Source organism: Brachycentrus maculatus, unplaced genomic scaffold (assembly GCF_059751285.1).
Source record: "Brachycentrus maculatus isolate JH-2025_06_01 unplaced genomic scaffold, ASM5975128v1 h1tg001182l, whole genome shotgun sequence".
Classification (NCBI taxonomy): domain Eukaryota; kingdom Metazoa; phylum Arthropoda; class Insecta; order Trichoptera; family Brachycentridae; genus Brachycentrus; species Brachycentrus maculatus.
In genome coordinates this window covers 1-21,689 of record NW_028281869.1, presented here as the reverse complement: position 1 = coordinate 21,689, position 21,689 = coordinate 1, and the positions used below count along the sequence as shown (strand labels likewise).

Sequence of the window (21,689 nt, the reverse complement as noted above, 5' to 3'; positions counted from 1 at the left end):
TCGATACGTTGAACTAATAATATAAACAATATATATCTAAAAAAGATAGAACAAAACTTGATGTTTAAATAAGATGCAAGTTATTATTGCATGTATGTGACATTTAACTATTGTTGAATATCTAAGTATGAGTATAATGATTTCACGGGGTACGTTTAAGAACGTTTACTTTTAGTGACCCTTTTCAGCTTATGTTTATAATCACTGCCTAGTCTCAGTTAAAAAAACTATATTTTTGGTGGAGTAGAAAAAAAGTCCATGTTAAGTAGTTATTAGTGCCATGGTTATAAAAAATATAATTTTCAGTTCTATTGGAGAGTTAAATTTTTATTACCAACACTCTTATATAATTATTATGCATTGGAATCAGCAGCTTAATTGAAACAACAGATTTTATAAAAGTATTTATTTTTTTTAAACATTTTTCATGAGTATTTATATAAATATATATATATAATATATTATTAAAATGCTTTGTTGTTTAAAACATATATTTACAATGGATGATTTAAAACAAGTAATTTTTCTACAGCTCAATACTATTAATAATAAATAATATAAAGAAGAATGTACTCAGTGTGAGGTAGAGGTATACAAAAAATAAAATAATACATACATGGTATGAGAGGTCTAAGCTTACTAAGAAAGTTACAATCAGTCGAATGATGGAAATAAATAAACCATAGTATTTAAAATAGAATAGATACTTCATAGTAATAATAATTTCCAATGCATTTGAGAAGGTCTTATAAATGATATTGAAAAAAAAAGTTGTATTAAGTCTGTGAAAAATTACTATCGCTCTCACTTTTAAGCGATCACAAAGCATACCGTGATTATAAATAATATGAATAAACTCCTTCATCATATCATGAGATATCAAACACAAAAAATATGAAAATTAAACCCACGTTTGCTACACACAAACGTCGGAAAAATAAAAATGATTGTATGAGATGCTCTTTGATACACGAAGAAGTGCACGTTGGGATGTTGGTATGTGTTATAATAAATATCGATGTTGGAGATGATGGGCTAATAGGGAGTCGGGCTTAATGGTATCCGTGGTAGTAGGGGGCGGCGTGGGCCAACGGGGCGGCCACGACGGCCTTGACCACGGGGGCGGCGGGGTGCACAGCGTGACCGGACTTGCTCACCACCGCGTTGAAGCTGAAATATTTCAACATTGATGTTAGACAATAAATCATATTTACTTTAACCCATATTATTTGATTTGATTCCTTAATTTTTAATTTTTAAACATTTATTAGTTGCCTTAGAAAATTATTCTTACCTATTATAAACAAGGATTTAAAGCATATATAGTTTATATGTAATAAAGATGATATTTGTTAATAATATATTGATAAGTTTTATCCCCAAAAACAATAGACACAATGGATTTAAAATCTTAGAGCTCATTTGTTTGTCCTATTCGTCTTGTCATATTTTCTAAATAAGACACCAGTATATCTGATAGATCTTTGTGTCCTATTGCCGCATCAATTTTTGTCTACTGCAAACCTTCTTTTTCACATTTTGTTTCCAATTTAAATCTTTTGTTAAATATTTTATCAATTGATTAAAAATACAATGGAGCCTCGGGTTACGAATTTGAATTCTTGCGATCCATTCGTAACCAGAAACAATAATTCCTATAAGGATCAATATTAAATAAATTAATCCGTTTTGGAGTTCATGAAATTTAACTTCAAAATACTACGTTTGAATTTGAATCTAATTTTCTGATTTTATACATAAGCACTAAATCGTATAATTTTGATTATATTTTCGATAACCAGCACCGCGGGCAAGGTAGTATACGATGTCGTTTACCGTTGAACAGGGAGTATGTATGCCACGTTTTACAATGTACCCTTTCATATGTTACATGAAGCACACAACTCACATTGTAAGGCGCCTACATTTGAAGGCAACTATAAATTCTTAATTTTGTAGTGCTTTTCGTCAAACAAAATGAAATCATCGAATCAAATCAGAAAATATTATAGTCTAAGCTCAACTCAAAGGCGCACAGTTTACACCCGCGCTGTGCAAGCGAGTGTTTCCCGCAAGGTATCGGACCTGCTCAAATATCATATCGTTGACAAAAAAAGTCAGGTATCCTTACCCATTGTGGTCATCAGCGGTGTAGTCTACGGTCCTCACGGTGCCATCGGGTTCCACGAGGGAGTACTGTCCCTTCACGACATCACCATCTCTGGCTTCCCACTGGCTCTTCTGGTCTCCGGTGTGATGATCAGCTACTCCGTAGTTGAATTCGTATTTGGGATGAGACTGCAAAGACACACCACATTTTCATATTAGGAAATGTGAACTAAAATCGTCAAATGGCGTTCAAAACACTGAAAATTTCACGATCTAAATTAGTGCTTTCCCTTACAAACAAGGCATTTAAATTCCCATTATAAAAATCGATTGAGCTAATTATTAGAAATAAACCATTTTCAATATGATTTCATAACAACAACAAATTAAATTGCAAAACGAATACAATAATTGTTTTAAGATACTCAGATTTTGGGTAATATAGTAATTTACTTATTCGTAATAAAAATGAACTTTTTTACATTCGGATCATGTTTCATTAAATAATCTTTAAGCATAATGCAAAATTAATATCAATTCGCGTTCAATTTTATTGGCAAAATAGTATGTACCATACTTACTTTCATATAATTAATTTTAAAATTGGTGGCAAATTAACTACATATTATTCTACATTATTCACTTCGTATAAACTAGGCAGGTAACACATGTGTATGATTGATTTAATTTCAACTTACGTAGACCTCGACGGGAGCATGTTTGATGAGAGCGGGTGCGGCGTAACCGTGAGCGGCGTAGGCTGGGGCGGCATAACCATGGGCGGCGTAGGCGGGAGCGGCGTAACCATGAGTGGCGTAGGCTGGTGCGGCATAACCATGGGCGGCGTAGGCGGGAGCGGCATATCCGTGAGACAGGACGGAGTGACCTAAAAATTATTAAATTAAAAATTGGAAGATGCGTGACAATTCTTGTATTGCACAATGCTCGCGGCATTTCCGCGTTTCCCATTTTTTTTTTATCGGTATTGAATTTTGGAACGCGTTCTTCATTAATCGATGTTGCGGCTGTTTTCCGCTAGATTATGATGACATCCTTTGTCTTTCGCGGCCGTCCGCTGCCATGCAGAACTTCATGAGCATTCCAGCGTGAACACGATAACTTAAGGTTAATATGTTACGGATATTGTGACAGTTGGTGCGCGCAACTACCCATATATAACTACCACTTAATTCGAATATCCACAGAACGACCACACCGTATTTATTTCGTATGAAATCAAATTATTTTCCGCGATTATTTTGATATAAAATGCAACGTATTGAACATATATGTAGCCAGCTATACGGTCTCAAGAAATTCAATTTAGTCTAAACATTTTTATCGAGAAATTTTATTAGCGCCATTTTAAAGATAATGCGTTCTGATATACTATTTTGTTAGTTACAAAACAGCAAGCTTTAATTGTTTCTATGTATCTTAAACATTTTACGATACGTACATAAAATTATGTTTATTATTCGTAAAAAAATAAGGAAACAATTTTTATATTACGAATGTGTTAAATGTAAGCAATGCAATCATTAAAGCGATCATTTTTGTGTATTATTATTATCATCTCAATTTGTGAAAGTCTCGTGGTTTAAATATCCAAGCCATATTTTATCTTAAATAGTATAATTAAATTATTTTATAAATATTATTTTTTGACATCTCATCACAGATGAATATGGATGAATATGGAAGAATATGGAAGTCTGGGCATTTACGGGGCTTACGACCGTCATAGGCTGGTTTAAGTGATCACTTTACACACGTGTAACATTCACCAATTCTACCCATTATTGACAACCACACTACTCAAATTCTTGGAAGTTCTATATATATGAACCAATTTAGAAACCTTGTTTATGAATCACTAAAACTTCACTAGAGACATCTATTGGTGAGATGTAAAGAAGCTTTTTATTAAGCAGAAACTCTTATATTAGTATGTGAGATCCGAATCCCGGATTATAATCACACACATGAGAAACGCCAGAAAATACCATTTTCATTTTTATTATTAAGCTTATAATTTGACCAGATAATTTATTTACAACATTTTGAGTGTGTCCAAATACTTGTTCACAAAATCTGGATTATCTCCAATTACAGGAGTTATTTTCATATTATTTTTTGACATCTCATTAAAGATGAATATGGATGAATATGGAAGAATATGGAAGTCTGGGCATTTACGGGGCTTACGACCGTCATAGGCTGGTTTAAGTGATCACTTTACACACGTGTAACATTCACCAATTCTACCCATTATTGACAACCACACTACTCAAATTCTTGGAAGTTCTATATATATATTCACTTAAACCAGCCTATGACGGTCGTAAGCCCCGTAAATGCCCAGACTTCCATATTCTTCCATATTCATCCATATTCATCTTTGATGAGATATCAAAAAATAATATGAAAATAACTCCTGTAATTGGAGATAATCCAGATTTTGTGAACAAGTATTTGGACACACTCAAAATGTTGTTATTTTATAAACACTGAATTTTAAAAATTTCACCTGTGTAAGTAAAATAATATAAGTTTATCTATTTTAAACGTCTAATACAATGTTTACACATATTTTCAATTAAAAAAAATAATGGATGAAAAAATGTTTTACATAAAAACAGCGTAGGATAAATAAGTTGAAAGGATTTAATATTTTTTATACTATATTTTTTCAGGTAATTATTTTATTTTGTGTCATAAAGCAAGTCGGGACTTACATAATTTAAAGCAAGTTAAACTTTATATTTATATTGAAGTTTTGTGTTTAAAAAACAAGATAAGAAAAATATATTTTAATATTATTATCATATAAAATAGTCATTATTTTTCTTCAATGGGCGTGATGCGTAACGCCAATTCCATGCCTTAATCACTCTTTCACAGTAATTTCTTCCGTCAAATGTAGCTAGTAACCGCCCGAGACAAGTTATAGTACCTACTGCCGTCCGGCTATCTAACGCTGGCTGTAGCATTATAGCTTGCAGCATAGCGGAGGCGAGATGAGGTCGCTCTTGGCCGTGAATTATTCTGAACGAAAGCGAGCGTAGCCAGTGGACCAGTAACACGAATTCAATGTTACGTGAGAGAAATGTGGAGCACTTTCGTTTTCAGCTACTGACTTGACTTTGTAAGAATAATCGTGTCATCATGAAAGATATGATTCCATTTTTTTTTATTAGCTAAGGTTATTTTCAAAAGGGACTCGTTGATATAAGCAGTTGTGACCCCATGTACGCTAGCTATACTTGCTATTATTATTTATTACCAATACTTCATTTCTGTTAATGCAGCATAGCGGTAATGTCCTTTATCTGAGCTCCTTCTCTCACTTTATATAACTGATAGAATTATTAAGACATGTGAGAAAGACTTCAAGCAGTATTGTCTAAATTAAAAGTAACATAATGCTATAAAACTTTATCTCCGTTGACCTAGTCGTGCATCGAATTTAGACTTCTTGTTGCATAATCATTAGTAATAAATACAAATAATTACAGCTTAAAAAGTTTATTAAAACTAAAATATTTATTTTAAATATGTAACCGGTCGATAAGAATCTCCGTATTTTAACGTATTTAGCTACCTTGGTGGAGGTCCCGGGTTCGATTCTCAGGAGAGGGTGATTTTTTTAGTGATTTTATGCTTTAATATTTATTTAATATAACCCTGGACTGGTCCCTGAAGCGCAGGAGTGATAACCTTGCCTTCATGTAAGTGACGATCAAGATAACACTGCGTCAATACGATGCAGTACAGTATGCACCATTGGATGCGGATAAGGGTTAGAAGAATAAAAAAACATTTTTTTTTAAATACCAAGGCTAAGAGGGGCGGCATATCCGTGAGAGAGAGCAGGGGCGGCATAGGCGTGGGAGTACGCTGGGGCGGCATACCCGTGCGCGAGGGCGGGGGCGGCAATAATCCCGGCCTGGGAGGCACCCAACATGGCTAACAGACACACAACCTGCAAATATTAAACATACAATCATATAAAATTATATTTCAACCTTTTTTCGATAACATTAATTATTAATGTGTTTCTTCAAAAATAATTAAATGGATAATTTTGTAAAATCTCACTGACTTGATACATATTTTTGTTTACCCCTGTTTACACCTAGATGGTGCATAGTGCACCACATCGAATCGATGATCAATTTGATCATCGAAAGGGTAATATTTGTTGGTGTTTGAGTCCTATACAAAATAAACCCTTTAATAATTGATAAATTACATGATATTTAATTTTGTTATTGGTTTACCTAATTTGGCGAATCATTAACCAAATAAAATATCTTAGCATATGGATGAGTACATATGTATAAAACACATTTTTATACATATGTACTGTACATAATTTTAGGTATCCCCATTTCGATATCAAGAGTAAATTTTTCCATATATCAGTTATTTAAAAATTACTTATTCCAAACTATATGTTGTTATACACGTATTATATTGTTCTACTTTTTATTTCCTGTTTCATTAAGGGGGTTGTATTTTAATTTCAAAACGATGGAAGGTAAAACTTTTAAATTTGGGCATGTGATTTAAAAAGTTAAGTAATAAAAAATAGATAGGTACTATCAATGATATATGTAGTAATATAGTTGTTGAAATGTTTGCGGACAATGCGAGCCGTTGACCGTTACGTACCTTGCTGATCATTTTGATAACGTTCCCTTCACAATAGATCGAACTAGTACTTTGGTCACCACTGGTGCTTTACTGATACGTCCTTAAGTTTCTTGTAGCTTTATATATACCTCCTTAGAGGCGACACCCTACCCCCTCCCCCCGGCGATCGCCATCGTGGCTCTATACTCTATAGGATATACCTTACGCCTCGGCAGTGACGGTAGTAACGCATTCCACCTAAAAGGATATTTCTAATTACCGACCTAGCATTGGAAGTGGATCGGGCCTTCCGGATACGTGTCAGGGGACTATAATTTTACTATCGTGACCGAAATCGTGTAAACAATCAAATTCAGGATAAGAGGTACCTATGTAATATCATATGGAAAATGTTTTGTCAGATTCAATGACTTTGTTAGTTTTGGTGTATAGGAATAAACCTTTATGCATACGTATGAAAATGATTACCTTTTTATACACAAAATAAAATTTTAATTAAGATATTAAAAATTTTATCAAAATAACTGGTAACAAAATGGAGTATTTATAACTACTTTCAGACGCATATAAAGTACCATTCTTGTTAAGGGTAATCAAATTGGTAATATTAATTGTGTCAGGACAATTAAGGTGTGTAAGGATAAAATATCATTTTAACGAATAAACTGAATATTCCGATGAAGACTGCTGAGTATAAAAATACTATTTCACCTGTTGTATCTATGTTTTACTTTTTTTCGAGGAAGCTTTACAGTGATTGTTTTACTCATCTGGATCTGCAGATATATATTTTTTAATTCTTATGATTTTCCAATTATAATTGGTAATAGGTATACATCATAATGACTCTTCTCAAAGTGCATGTAATTTTAAATATGTAAATGTTTTCTTATTCATCTTTTGTCATTTTTGTGTAAATTATTTTTTGTGTCCATTATGATTTATGATTTTTCTTTTTCAATTCTTTAATTTATCATCTTTATAATTTAGATAAACGTAACCGTGTTGTTCGACGGTATTTTATAAACTTTTTTTTGGACACCTTTAGAGTTCGATTTTGAAGAAAAAAATATAATATTTAATATTTAATGCAATGCATTAGTAAAAACATCTGCTGTAATATTAATAACCTGAACGAGAACGCCAAAATGTACATAATTAATGAACGAATAATATAAAATGTAAATTTCAAAAAAATATATCAATATTTTATCAAAGTTCATTTTCCTGAAACTGCAGTAAAATATGTTTATTGCAAAATGTTTGTGTGTTTTTTTTAAATTTATGTTACTATTTCATGCTCATAAAAAACAGTCACTTAGTAAAAAACATGTTTTTTCATAGAGTGATAAATAACTATTATAAAATAGACGGGCATATTAAAAACACTGCTTACATGGATATAATTGTACAAAACCAAGTAGATATCAGGGGAAAAAATCAAATCAGCAGGTTTTCTAATTTAGTAATATAAACAACTTATTGTATCGCCATTTATTTAATTTATAATAACTGACTAAACAGGTACAATCTACTATCTATTTAAAATTTATGGGCACATACTCATTAATCTTACGTTTGTTCAAGCTTACTTACTTTAAGAGGCATTTCATAGCTTAATCCTGTTGAAAATTATAATTAAAATATAATTTAAAAAAACGTGAATAACATTTTGTTGAAGCCTTTAATATTAACGAATACAATACGTAATTATCCGAACTGTTTTATTTTAATTTTCATTTACAAACGTCATACATGTATGTATATGGTTATGGAATAGCTTATGAACTTAGGAAGTAAATTGAGTACTTACTTAGTTTTTGATCTTATGACCTGGTCAATATCTATTCTAGATTAAATTAAACAATACTCGCATTAGGCAGTAAAAAATGGTTTTAATACAACACAATCATGACTTATCGATTTTTCGCTAAAACATTTTTTACTAACAATCTCCTTGTGACCTCTACCACTAAATCAGTATTTGTATGAATGGTTTTATGCCCTATATTAAAAGTCACTACGCTTAATGATAGTCGTAAGTACAATATATTATTTCTTTGTTCAATAATATTTTCTAAAAGTCTTATTTTCATATTGCGTTGAAATAGAGATATGTGTTTTCAATGTACCGAATGATATTTTAATAATCATTTATTATGCTTTTATGATTATAGTTTCGATTTCGTTATGAAATTATGAGATAAACATTTTACAGTTAAATCTTGAGATACGAACTTATTCGTTCCGTAAAACTGCTCGTAAGCCGAATTGCAGCAATATGATTTCGTTCCAAGAAGAAACAATGCATAATAGACATTTTTTTTTAGAATTAACAAGTCAATTTATCTAACACATTATAAAAAAATTAAAATCGTAATGATTAATTGGAATAAGACAATTTAGATGTTAATTCCTTAATCAATATTATTTCTATTTGGCGAAAAACCTAATATTTTTTAAATCAATATAATTATGTTTTAGTTTACATTTAGACATGTGAATGGAAGCTTAGCTTCCGAAACTACAAGTGTTTTCTTAAATAATTTTAATATAAATATATAGATTCTAGATAATACTGATAAGTTGTAAAAAAAAGTCTAGAACCAAATTTTAAGTTATTATATTACTTAGAAAATAAAATAAATGTTAGGAAATGATAACAGTCGTTTGGAAACTCGTCCCTGGTGCATAAAACTGACCAAATTGGTCTTTCATTAAAAATGTATTATAAGGTTCGTTTCAAGTGTATTTTTTTTAAATTAAATAATAATAATGATGCAAAGTGCACATCATTGATTAAATTTATAGTGTGCAAGAAAAGTTTAAGGAAGTGATATTTTGCAACGAAACTTTGTAACTTAATTCATTTCGTTAAACAAATAATTTTAATATATCCTTTTTGGTTCATCTTTCTCTTACATGTTAATTTATGTATCACAATAAAGCTTTTCCAGTCCACGATAATGATCTTAGTCCAAGAAAGGATTATTTCATATTCGTAAGCTTAAATTCTTTCGTAATCAGAGAAGTTTGTACCTCGAGGTTTCACAGTATTTATTTTCATTTTGTCACACAATGTATTTTGAATAACCAACATGACGTCTCATTATGTAACATCAAGTTTTTGTATAGATATAAGATTTGTAAAATAATACGACACTTGTGTTATCGCTCAACAAAGCTATAAGGCTTTAGGGTACCATTGGAATGCACTCTGTCAATGCAATTAAAAATGTCTTAGTTACCGTAACATTGAAATCTAAATTTTGTAACCTTGTGCTCATAATCCGGGATTAATTCAGTTTCGAAATATTCCATACGTAAACTTGAAATTTCTAATTACTGAGCTTGTACTTCAGACATAATATTTACAATTTGACTGATGACTCTTATGACGCCGCGCCGTGGCGTAGTTGGGTTGTAACACTCGTTGTGAATCTGGTGTAGGGGGACGCCACCACTTGTTGCAAAATAAATCCAAAATGTATTTATTTTTAAGAAGAGTGGATATTGTGATCAATATATTTTTCACATTCGTAGTGTTGTGTTCAGCGCGTTAGGCTACCGGTGCTGGATGCCCCGCGTTCAATTCTCAGGGGGATAAAATAAATATGGGTGATTTTCACTCTCATATTTATTTAATATCACCCTGGACTAGTATAAAGAGCTCAGGTCTGATCACCTTGCATTCATTTTAATATCTGTTTCTCATTTTTGGACATGGGATTAAGGTTAACAAGACTGGAACACAGATAATAAAGTTACAAAAAATATTTTTTTAAATAACCAAAACTAATACATAGCAAAATATAAAAACAATAAACAGCAATTAACATTCAATTAACGATCTAGATAACACTCCATCGCTACGATGCAGTGCCCTATGCATCATTGGGTGCGGAAGGAATATTTTCTAAACTTACGTTCCCCATCTTTTGTTTTCTAAGACACTCTTTGATAACCAAATGGGTTATTCCATAATTAAGTGAGATACCATGGAATTCTTACTAAAATCGGGATGTGATCCTGTAATTTTGGTCAGTTTCTGAGTTCGAACCCATAACTTGATTTCTGTTTTTAATAAAACTTAGGCTTAAAAAATATATATAAAAAAGGAGTATTGGATACATTAAAAAAATCTTAAATAAATACCCCGTACAGCTTAATTCAATATTTAATTGGATACTTCTCATCATTATAAACCATTCAAAATCTATAAAAAATAATCCTAGTATGAAAATATGATATTCAAAGTGAACAATGAATGATTAGGATAGTATTATACTGTTAGTATGTTAAATTGTGTATGAAATGTTTTTTTTTGAAAATTGATTACATTTCATTTTACTATAAAGGGAAGCTGTAAACGATATCTGTCATGTGTAATTTCTTCCTTTACTCTTAAACTTAGGGAGTATTCTCGACACAAATACTTAGATCAAGTAATGTATAAAATTTATGTATATGTAAATATGTATGTATGCCCTAAAATAGTATAGTTTGTAAAATGTAACAAATCGCCTACTCCTTTCAAGAACGTCATAAATCAAAAAACTTGATTTTTCAGGAGAACTTTTTTAATGTTTAAAAATATAATACAATGTATTAAAAATAAATATCAAGCCACTTATTGAACTTTTTACCGTGCAACAGATCTTTTTAGGTAAAACCTGAAGGTTTTTTCTCCATTTGAAAAATATTTAGTGTATTTAAAAAAAAAAATTATACAACACCTTTTCTTTAAAATGCAAAAACAACACTTTCTGCCCTGTAGTGGGTAATTATTAAGTAAAAAATATGCCTCTTTTGCTGGGATATAGTACATTTTTTGGGCATTCCGAAAACATGCACAACTGAAAATTGACGATTTTTGATTTATGACGTTCTTGAATGGAGTAAGCGAAATGTCGTTGGTACTAAATATGAATTTTCCATGTAGTACATGTGCAGGTACCTATTGTATATTAATTATGTTCTTATACAAAGGTCCTTGAAACAATCGCAGATAATGATTATAATGTTAGGTATTACTCATTTTATTACCTACGCATAACGAAACGCGTTCTGTTTTCCAGTAGAACAAAGACCGGCACATAATTGTCTCTCATAAGTTTTGCAAAAATAGGATGTCAAAGACTTCAAACTCTATTTTATTTACAGTTGTAAAATTAAAGGTATGTGGGTACTGAGACATGTTTTGCGTTTTATTTTTTCTGCCAACCCCTGCGGAAAGCGGCGTGATGGTTAGTAAGTTATAAGTTTTGTATATATATGAATAAATATATACGTACACAATACCAATCTGTTCTTGCAAACAGTCTTCCATATTCACGCAACTCCTCATACACACCCGCCGATCACTCCTGACCTGACCACATTTAAATAGTTGAAGCAGAAGAAGACCGAGGAAAACTTGATCAAGCCAAGTTTTCCTCGGTCTTCTTCTGCTTCTATTACCAACCACATTTGCCTCATATATTTTTGAAAATTATATCCATATACATCCAAAAGCTGATTGATCTACGATCATTTAATTAATTTGGATCACTGGATTGCCATATTTTGATACGAGTTAGTGAAAATCTTAGTAAAAATTAATTTAATTTTTATTTTATTTAATTTGTTAAGGTTGTATTTTAATATACGTTGATCATTTTTAAGTAGAGAAAAATGAAAGAATATTTTTTAAAATTAAGGTATCATTAACAACAAATATAATAGAACTACGTTCAACCTTCATCATTAGAAACCAGGAAATCGCCTGTTTTATGACAAACTATTACTCCCTACGTAAGAGTTTAGCACTCTAACTATATACGGGTATACATACATATATTTTAAATCTCTGTTACCCGAATAATTGAATGCATTTTTTTATTCGTATTAAACCATAATCTCGGTACTTATATTGACCTAGATGAGAATAATATCGACGGCGGTTACAATAAAAATCTTCACATCACAAAGGAGTTGTAAGTGCATATAAATAATATAGATTATACAATTATCCATATAATACACACCGTCATATCAAGGCTTAAAAGAGCAATTTTACTATAATTATTATGTGCAATTATTGAAATACGTAGCTTTATTTTATACAATATTTTGATTTGTTTAAATTATTGGAAACAAATACTCAATTCAATTTCACAGAGGCATTTTTTCAAGATATTTATTGATATCTTTACTTAAATAAAGAATATTAGTTATGCACTGTGGAGGAACTGGATTTAATAAAATACTAATTGAAATCAATATGTAAAGCACACATTTCTTGCTTGCCTAAGGATTACTTACTTTTTCTTGTATTTCCACAAATTATTTAATTACTCTTGAAAATATTGCCCTATTATTTCACCATCTTTATAGTTTACTTAAACGTCAGTTTTGTTCAGAATTCAATTAAAAAAGCGTTCTGATTGATGAACGCATTAACAACTTCTCTCTGAAGAAAAACTCTGTATTTCTTTACAACATTTTAAGTGTGTCCGAATACTTGTTCACAAAATCTGGATTATCTCCAATTACAGGAGTTATTTTCATATTATTTTTTGACATCTCATCAAAGATGAAGAAGAATATGGAAGTCTGGGCATTTACGGTGCTGACGACCGTTATAGGCTGGTTTAAGTGATCACTTTACACACGTGTAACATTCAACAATTCTACCCATTATTGACAACCACACTACTCAAATTCTTGGAAGTTCTATATATATCAACCAATTTAGAAACCTTGTTCTTGAATCACTAGAACTTTACTAGAGACATCTATTGGTGAGATGTAAAGAAGCTTTTTACTAAGCAGAAACTCTTATATTAGTATGTGAGATCCGAATCCTGGATTATAATCACACACATGAGCTTCTTTACATCTCACCAATAGATGTCTCTAGTGAAGTTCTAGTGATTCAAGAACAAGGTTTCTAAATTGGTTCATATATATAGAACTTCCAAGAATTTGAGTAGTGTGGTTGTCAATAATGGGTAGAATTGGTGAATGTTACACGTGTGTAAAGTGATCACTTAAACCAGCCCATGACGGTCGTCAGCCCCGTAAATGCCCAGACTTTTATATTCTTCTTCATCTTTGATGAGATGTCAAAAAATTATCTGTATTTCTACTTGTCAAAATGATGTTAGAAAATAATCATGATGTGAAAATAGTTTTTCTTAATATTTCTGTCCCATTCCCGATTTTGTTCCGGTTTTTAAGAGAATCTTCTGCGGGCATGCACACAATAACTCTTGTAAGTTTAATCTTAATAGGATGAACATTAAAGGAGAGTAATATTGAGAATAAACACACAAATATACATAAACTCATATTTATATTAAAAGAACATGACTGTTTATATTTACTTCTTTTAATTTATTAGACCAGTGGCCGGGTTTTGTCGTTGCTGACATTCACAGACTAGTTGTTAGATTGAAATATTTGTTGTTTATAAACGCAGTTTTATCAAGAAATCCCGGTAAAAAAACTTGTATGAAGAAGTTTATATTAAAACCAGGGTACGTGAAAAGTGATCACTTAAACCAGCTAACACATATTAATTACATATTGTAACTATGCTCATTCCCGAATTTATATTTACTCTACACCTTCTCATGTTTTTTCCATCTATTTTAAGGCATTTACGAGTGTTAAAATCTTATTAAAATTCTAATTCTTGCGTGTTCATTTTAAATATTATCTTATTTTGTAACTATATATTGTTGCAGCGTGTGCGTATGTATTTTTCTAGGTATGTGAATGAACATTAATATAAAAAAAGGATTTATAATGTTATCAATTTATTTATAACTTCACGCTGACAAGTTCAAATTGTTATTTGAAGTTATTTAAAAAAAATATATATGATATATTAATTTATATATTATTCGATGCAGTATTCTAAGTACAATCGGGTAAATTCGATTTTTTCTCATTTTATTTTTATTTTTTGCCTTAACTTTTTAATTGTTTGAAATTTTGAAAATAAAGTTGGCATTTTCATCTAATATTCCTAGTTTACACAGTAAATTTATGTAGTACTCAGAAAGTATATGGCAACGAATCAGGAGGACCGCGATGATCATTTTGTTGAAAACTAACTACTAGTCTAAATATAACGCAATTTCAAGAGTTTCATACGATTTATATATTTACAATAAAGAGTAAGCTATAAATTTACACGTTACCCCGAAATCTGCACCCTGATCTGAAAAAATCACTTCGTTAGTGTGTTCCGTCCTTAATGTCGTTGCATTTATATTGCGGTTAGTAATCAATGTGGAACCCGTTGCCAATATTTGATTGTAAAGTGTAACAGTTGCGACAGAATTATTTAGCATCTTATTTGCATGTCAGTGTGTGTACGAGTACATGTACATGGACACGGGCTGAGGGATTATTAGTATGTGGGTCAAATACTAAAGGAAATTAAGAATTTTCTGTAGAAGTAATGTACTTTATTGGCAAGAAAAGCTTGCAGCGTTATTATCAAATAACGAATAAAAGTGGGTGGAGTGCATTATTCAGTAAGCAGGAAGTATATGCAAGAAACGAACTGTTACCGCGTTCTTACGAAACTTCGAGTTATGTGTCCCAGTTGACAAAGCAGTCATTTGTTCAAATCGTAGGTTCAAAATCAACGTTCTCTTCTTACTGTTCCAATATTTGAATTGTTCCCTTCTAAAAATTAAGTACTTTGGTTTATAAAAATGTATTAGGTTTCATATTTAGGGAAACACACAAACTTTTTTATATTATAATAATTATGATGATTTTCACAAATACCTGTTATAACGAATCTTTATATAGGACATTGTAAGTTTTGTACAGAAGATTGTTGTTGGAACTTCATTTTATATAACAAAATAAAACTAAACAGTTTTTTTCACATATATTATATTTGACAAATGACCGGGTGTTGTCGTAACCGACACTTCTGGTTTCGACTAATCGGATGATTTCGTTTACGACGAAATATATAGTTGACTTAGTTATAATAATTAAATAAATAGTTGATTAAAATATATATAGTTAACTATATAGTTGTTATTTTATTACATACTTAAAATGTTTATTTTACTAACATCATAATTCAATTTGAAAAGCTTTCAAGTTTTAGTGTTTCAGAATAGCTTTATTTTATTTTACTTATTCAAATATGAAAAATATTTGTAGTAGGTACTAAGGTGTATTGTGTATGTAAGTAGGCACCTACATGTCTTAAAAACAAGTAAGCTGCTTTTTTCCTTAAATTTTCATGATTGTTTCCATCCGGATAATCAAGGTTGCATCGTAGTAAAATTTAGATATTGTCAGTGAGCTCTGGTTTTAATCAAGGTTTTTCTTTCCCTAGTTACTATCCAACCATTTAACTATTATATAATCCTATTTTAAAAATAATAAATCATCGTCAATAAGCGTGCTCACCCACGTTTGGGTCGAGTGCCTTCTTCGCCTAGACCGAAATTCTGCCATGCTTTTGTTCTGAGAAAGAATAATCCTCGAGTTTTGGAAGATGTTCCATAGCCCATATATGCCCTCTCATTGTTGGTACAAGTTCCTTTCTGGAAGGTCTTCCAGTCGGGGCACTTAACGGCCATGAAGTGTTCTGGGTATAATATGGATTCTGCGAAATATTTGTAACCCCTGATATGACAAGATATTGGATCGAATGTGCCTGGTTGATCGTCTCCTCCATTGGGAAAGAAGTCCACATGTCCTAAAAAATATTATTTGAATGAAAACAAAATACTGCCTTAATTCATATGTGATTTAAGTTATCCCTATTTAGTTTAAAAAAGGTAAACATTAACAAGTTGAAATTCTTTGCTACTTTGGTATTCATCGCAAGTCCACCGATGAATTTAGGTTCGTCGTAAAAGTCTTATTAGCGTTCTTGTCTTATAGTTCATTTTCAAAGACAGTACGAACCGAAAAAAATCTATACAGATATATATACACACACATATATATATATATATATATATATATATATATATATATATATATATATATATATATATATATATATATATATATATATATATATATATATATATGTATATATATATATATACATATATATTTATATATATATTCATTCCAACCCTTATCCGCACCCCAATGGTGCATAGGGCACTGCATCATATAAACGCAGTGTTATCTTGATCGTTGTTAACACACGAAGAAAAGGTGATTAGCCCTCCACTTAGGGTACCAATCCAGGATAATATTGAATAAATATTGTAGTAAAAAAGTCACTTATATTATTATACCCCCCTCTGGGAATCGAACCCGGGACCTCCAGAATGGTAGCCGAGCTTGTTGACCATTACACTACGGAGATGGATATATATATATATATATATACATAAATTATTTATTAAAACAAACCTGTCACTTGGGTGGTGCCCAAAGTGCCCATATTGGTGTGGATGATATCCACAAAATCAGCATCTGCGTAAGTGAGACTATCTTCTGAAGAACTGTTGTAATAACAAGGACCAGTTGGGTCAAGTCCACTAATCCTGCCCAATTTGGTTCCTGACAGTGAATAGAAACTTTTTCCAATAATTGAGGCCAATTGAGCTCCAAGACTTGCACCAATAAGGTGAATATCTTTTGAGTTAAGGCCGGCTGTAAATAAAATCAATTTAAATATAATTTGAATAATTTAAATGTCGTCTTGCCATTTAAGTTTATTTTTCATTAGTAATATAAGCTAACTTAAGAAATAAAAAATAAATATAAATAAACCGTTTACAACATTTTCAGTGTGTCCAAATACTTGCTCACAAAATCTGGATTATGTCAAATTACAGGAGTTATTTTTAAATAATTAAACAAGCCTATGACGGTCGTTAGCCCCATTTACGGGGCTAATGACCGTCATAGGCTTGTTTAAGTGATCACTTTGCACACGTTTTTACGAAATTGTTTTCTAAAGCAATATTTTTGATAGTTTTACCGTCTACAAAGTAAAGCAGCTGTTTTGCGACTTCTTCTGCGATAAATCGGATATAACTTGTAGATCTCAGGACATTATTTAAAATTAATGCATTAGCGTCCAAGTATAAAGCGTTGGTCCCAAATTTCTCAGGAATGGATTTCGCCAATGAATATAAAGCATTCGCAAATTTGGCGGAGACCCCGTGAGCAATGACAGCTAAAGGGAGGGTTATGTTAAATTTAGGATCTGTTAAAATAGATGTCGCTTTTTTGAGCGGGTATTTTGTCTGAAAAAAAAATCATAATCCATATTAAAATATTTACTTGATAACATTTAATATTTTTCCATCAGAATGATGTTTATCATAAGAAAATAAGTAATATAACATTAAAATAAAATACGTTTATTTTTGTTAAAACCCGTATTATTAGGATCCAAACATCCTGTATTCCTCATGTCAAATACAAAAATATGTATTTTTCATGAAGTAGGGATGCACTTTTCATTAAATTAAAGTTAGGCAAACTGGCTTTTTGGTAAAAAGGGTTTGTGTAAATCTTAATAATTGTTATTTTTGATAGAATAAATGAAACACGTTGAAAAATATGGCAGAATATAACATATGGTTGCATAATCGATTAATTTAATACCGTTAATGTGTGCACAGTGTTTTTTGTTTCGCCAGCTTTTGTGCATATTTTTTGAGGTGTTCCAATACAAGAGCATGCGATACGTAATCCACGAGAAAAACATGGAATGAAAGGTTAGACTAACATTTTACCGAAAATTGGTGACATTTGGTTCATTGGTTCCGAAAAAATAATGTTTTTTTCATATCGCGACTTCGTCGCTACCTACTGGGTTTTAAATTTACAGAATCTCGCTTACGCCAGGAAAAAAATATATTAAAAAATCTGGAGTCAATTTGTACATGTGGTTTCTAAGATTAGCGGTGTCGAACATATGTATGTATCAAATATTTATTAATTTAAACTTCATGTATAGAAATAAATAAGTTCATTGTCGGGCTTATTGCCAAAGAGTAATATCTTCCAACCTACCAAAAATAGACTAGTAATATTGGTCAAAACGTTTGATACCTTATATCGCTGTAAGTAATCAGAGGGTAGATATTACTTAAATATAAAAATGATGAGAAAGGATAAAAAAGTAAATTTACCACATTTCCTGGAGAAAGGAGGTCTAACGTTACAAGAGACAGGTCGGGTTCCATTTTCATGTCTACCATCTGATTATATTGATACTTTAAAGCTTTCTTTACTTTTTCGCCTGGAACGAAAAAAAAATTCAAAAGTATAAATTTAATTACAACGACAGCTAAATGCGAAACCCATAATTAAACTTAAGTGGATTTAAGATAATTGATATTAGTAATGTTAGTAAATAACATTACTAATATCAATTATCTATTTTATTAATTAATTTTGGGAAACTAGTTTCCCAAAAGCATGGTGGGACTAACAACTCGCTCTGCATGTTTTGCATGTGTAGTGATAGTGTATGTGAATAGTACTAAGTGGGTGTGGTGTAGTGTTGTTCGCATGATTGTTAAATTGTAGTGGATGTCCTGACGAAGAGACGGGTACGTCTCGAAACCGGTAGACGGAAGTAGTCGGTGAGTGGTTATTTACTAACATTACTAATATCAATTAAAATGTTTGACCACAAAGTAAATGCTTTGAATATAAATAAGGATTTAAGATAGTTTATCTGTTTTAAAAGTTTTTTTTACTATTGACGTGACGTGAAAATATCACGACTTTTCTTCCAAACCTTATCTGGATCCAATGGGGGATATGACATTGCAAAGGATTGACACGACGTTAATTTGATTTTTACATATTTTAAGACAAGGTGATCAGTCTTTGTTCCAATTCCTTTGATCTTGGTATAGTTTATATTTCTTGTGATACAGATGACGAAATTGAAAATGTTCGGGGGGTATCACATAAGTGTAATATGGGAAAAGAAGAAGAAAAGTAATAAGGGAAAAGAGAATACCAGCGATGACTAGGCCACTTGGGATTCCTTAAGGTATGCATATGTTACAAGTCATTCACACATTTTCACCAGTTTCTATAAGTACGGGAAAGTAATCCTGGTTAGACTTTAACCTTATATAATTTAAACGACCAATAATTTACGCATCGTATTAATGTCAAAGATTTTTTTCATCTTGAATAATAACTAGATGACGCATTAAGAAAAAAGTAAAACTTACAATTTGAATAAGATAAAAAATTGGATATTAAAGTTTTATTTGGTTGACTCATCGCCATCAGCAACCCGCTAACTAATAAAAATATTTGTATTTGCATCATGGTTTCTTTCTTCGCTCACCCACCTACAACAAAATACATTAAAAAAATATTAAAGTTCAAGAACAATTTTCTTTGTTTAAAAATATAGGGAAGTCTTATACCATTAGCAACAAATTTTAAAATGTTTAAAGATGAAGATAATAGGGGGTTGAATTAGTTCTCACCGTTTATAAAAATTTAATATTTCTTTTCCTTTCGTTTTTTTTTTGTTTTCCTGTCCCCTGCTGCCTCGAACACCCACGTGGCACTTTCAACCGCCTCAAACCGCCTCAAAATTAAGGCTATGGGCCTTGTTCATCGGCAGGGAAACTGGGTCCCGTATGCTCTGAAGGAGAGAGATATGGAAAGGCGACTTTGCATGTGTGATTTACTCTTGCAACGGCATCACAGAAAAGGTTTTTTGCATCTCGTCATCACCAGCGATGAGAAGTGAACTTCTTCGACAACCCCAAACGCCGCAAAGTCAGGTCAGCCACTCCCTGCTGAAGCCAGCATTGCAAAACGCAACATTCACGGCTCAAAAAGGATGCTTTGCATTTGGTGGGATCAGCAGGGAGTAATTTTTTTCGAGCTTCTCAAAGCAGGCCAACAGTCACAGCAGAGGTTTACAAGCAGCAAATGATCAAACTGAAAACAGCAATTGAAGAAAAACGTCCAGAATACGCAGCCAGGCACGAGTCGATTCTCATTCTGCTCGACAACGCGCGCCCGCATGTTGCCAAAGTGGTAAAAGAACAGATAAACTCCTTTGGCTGGGAGGTTCTGTCACACCCGCCCTACTCCCCTGACGTCGCACCATCCGATTATCATCTGTTTCGGTCCATGCAGCATGGATTATCGGGAAAATTTTTCAAAAGTTATCGAGAAGTCGAGATATGGGTTGAAAATTTGATTGCCTCAAAAGACAAGGTTTTCTTTTATAGGGGAATACGACTTCTTCCTGAAAGATGGGCCAAAGTAGTCGAGAAAGAAGGGCAATACTATTAATAAATTCTTACTTTAAAAAAAATATATATTTTCAATTCAAAATACTACGAAAAACGGCGAGAATTAATTCAACCCCCTAATAATTTTAATGTGAAGCTGTAAATATTTTCCAAACTTATTATAAGAATATTTAGAAGTAAAATATTTCTGATTATTAACAATTGATACGCATTTTAAAGTATTTTGTAGTCAGTAGTTGGTGAAATATTAAATAAGTTATACTGTTAGCCTGATGATTTTTTATCAAATTACTGAATACTTTTGACAACTGACTAGTAGACAGTCGATGCCCTGTAGTGATAATGAAATCTTATTTCTAGAAATTCTATTTTGCAGCCCATTGGTATTGGTTTTCACGACACGTTCTTCGATATCAACGAAGTTAGAGGGTCTTTCCTCTGTCAGCTTTCTTAAAGTTGAACCGTCTTTATATGGGAACTATATTTGACCCTTTTTGTATGTAGAATAAGGCTGCATACGTGTTAAGCGTAGAATTGGGCACTACATTTGCTCAGGAAGATTAAGTCTGGGTTTAAGAACTACTGAAGAACGGTGGTAGATTGGCAATTATATCAAGTTGGTTAACCCTTGACTGTGTTTCAACACATTTCCCGATTCATCATTGTCTTCGTATTCATCAT

The 21,689-nt window shown here is 31.7% G+C and overlaps 2 protein-coding genes across 2 annotated transcripts; both read right to left on the bottom strand.

Moving 5' to 3' along the window:
• Positions 1-486: 486 nt before the first annotated feature.
• On the bottom strand, positions 487-6,837 carry LOC148299329 (uncharacterized). Its single transcript, XM_088276180.1, has 5 exons — positions 6,787-6,837; positions 5,947-6,094; positions 2,808-2,995; positions 2,132-2,298; positions 487-1,170 (listed from the first exon to the last, which is right to left on the bottom strand). Exons 1-5 carry the CDS (start codon positions 6,796-6,798, stop codon positions 1,053-1,055), a joined length of 633 nt encoding a protein of 210 aa, XP_088132306.1. The 5' UTR covers positions 6,799-6,837; the 3' UTR covers positions 487-1,052.
• An 8,368-nt stretch (positions 6,838-15,205) lies between these two features.
• Positions 15,206-20,084, bottom strand: LOC148299328 (pancreatic lipase-related protein 2-like). The gene is made up of 6 exons (XM_088276182.1): positions 19,962-20,084; positions 18,900-19,009; positions 17,738-18,005; positions 17,164-17,406; positions 16,198-16,489; positions 15,206-15,450 (listed from the first exon to the last, which is right to left on the bottom strand). The coding sequence occupies exons 1-6, from the start codon at positions 20,059-20,061 to the stop codon at positions 15,294-15,296; spliced, it is 1,170 nt and encodes a 389-aa protein (XP_088132308.1). The 5' UTR covers positions 20,062-20,084; the 3' UTR covers positions 15,206-15,293.
• Positions 20,085-21,689: the final 1,605 nt, after the last annotated feature.

Excerpts from the sequence above, each read along its gene's own strand:
- LOC148299328 (XM_088276182.1), bottom strand. The coding sequence starts at position 20,061 with ATGATGCAAATACAAATATTTTTATTAGTTAGCGGGTTGCTGATGGCG. Across the intron at positions 18,006-18,899 it reads TCCTTTCTCCAGGAAATGTG|ACAAAATACCCGCTCAAAAA; the intron begins GTAAATTTACTT and ends TTTTTTTTTCAG. Across the intron at positions 17,407-17,737 it reads GCTGCTTTACTTTGTAGACG|CCGGCCTTAACTCAAAAGAT; the intron begins GTAAAACTATCA and ends TTTTATTTACAG.
- LOC148299329 (XM_088276180.1), bottom strand. Across the intron at positions 2,299-2,807 it reads ATGCTCCCGTCGAGGTCTAC|TCTCATCCCAAATACGAATT; the intron begins GTAAGTTGAAAT and ends GTGTCTTTGCAG. Across the intron at positions 1,171-2,131 it reads ACCGCTGATGACCACAATGG|CTTCAACGCGGTGGTGAGCA; the intron begins GTAAGGATACCT and ends GAAATATTTCAG.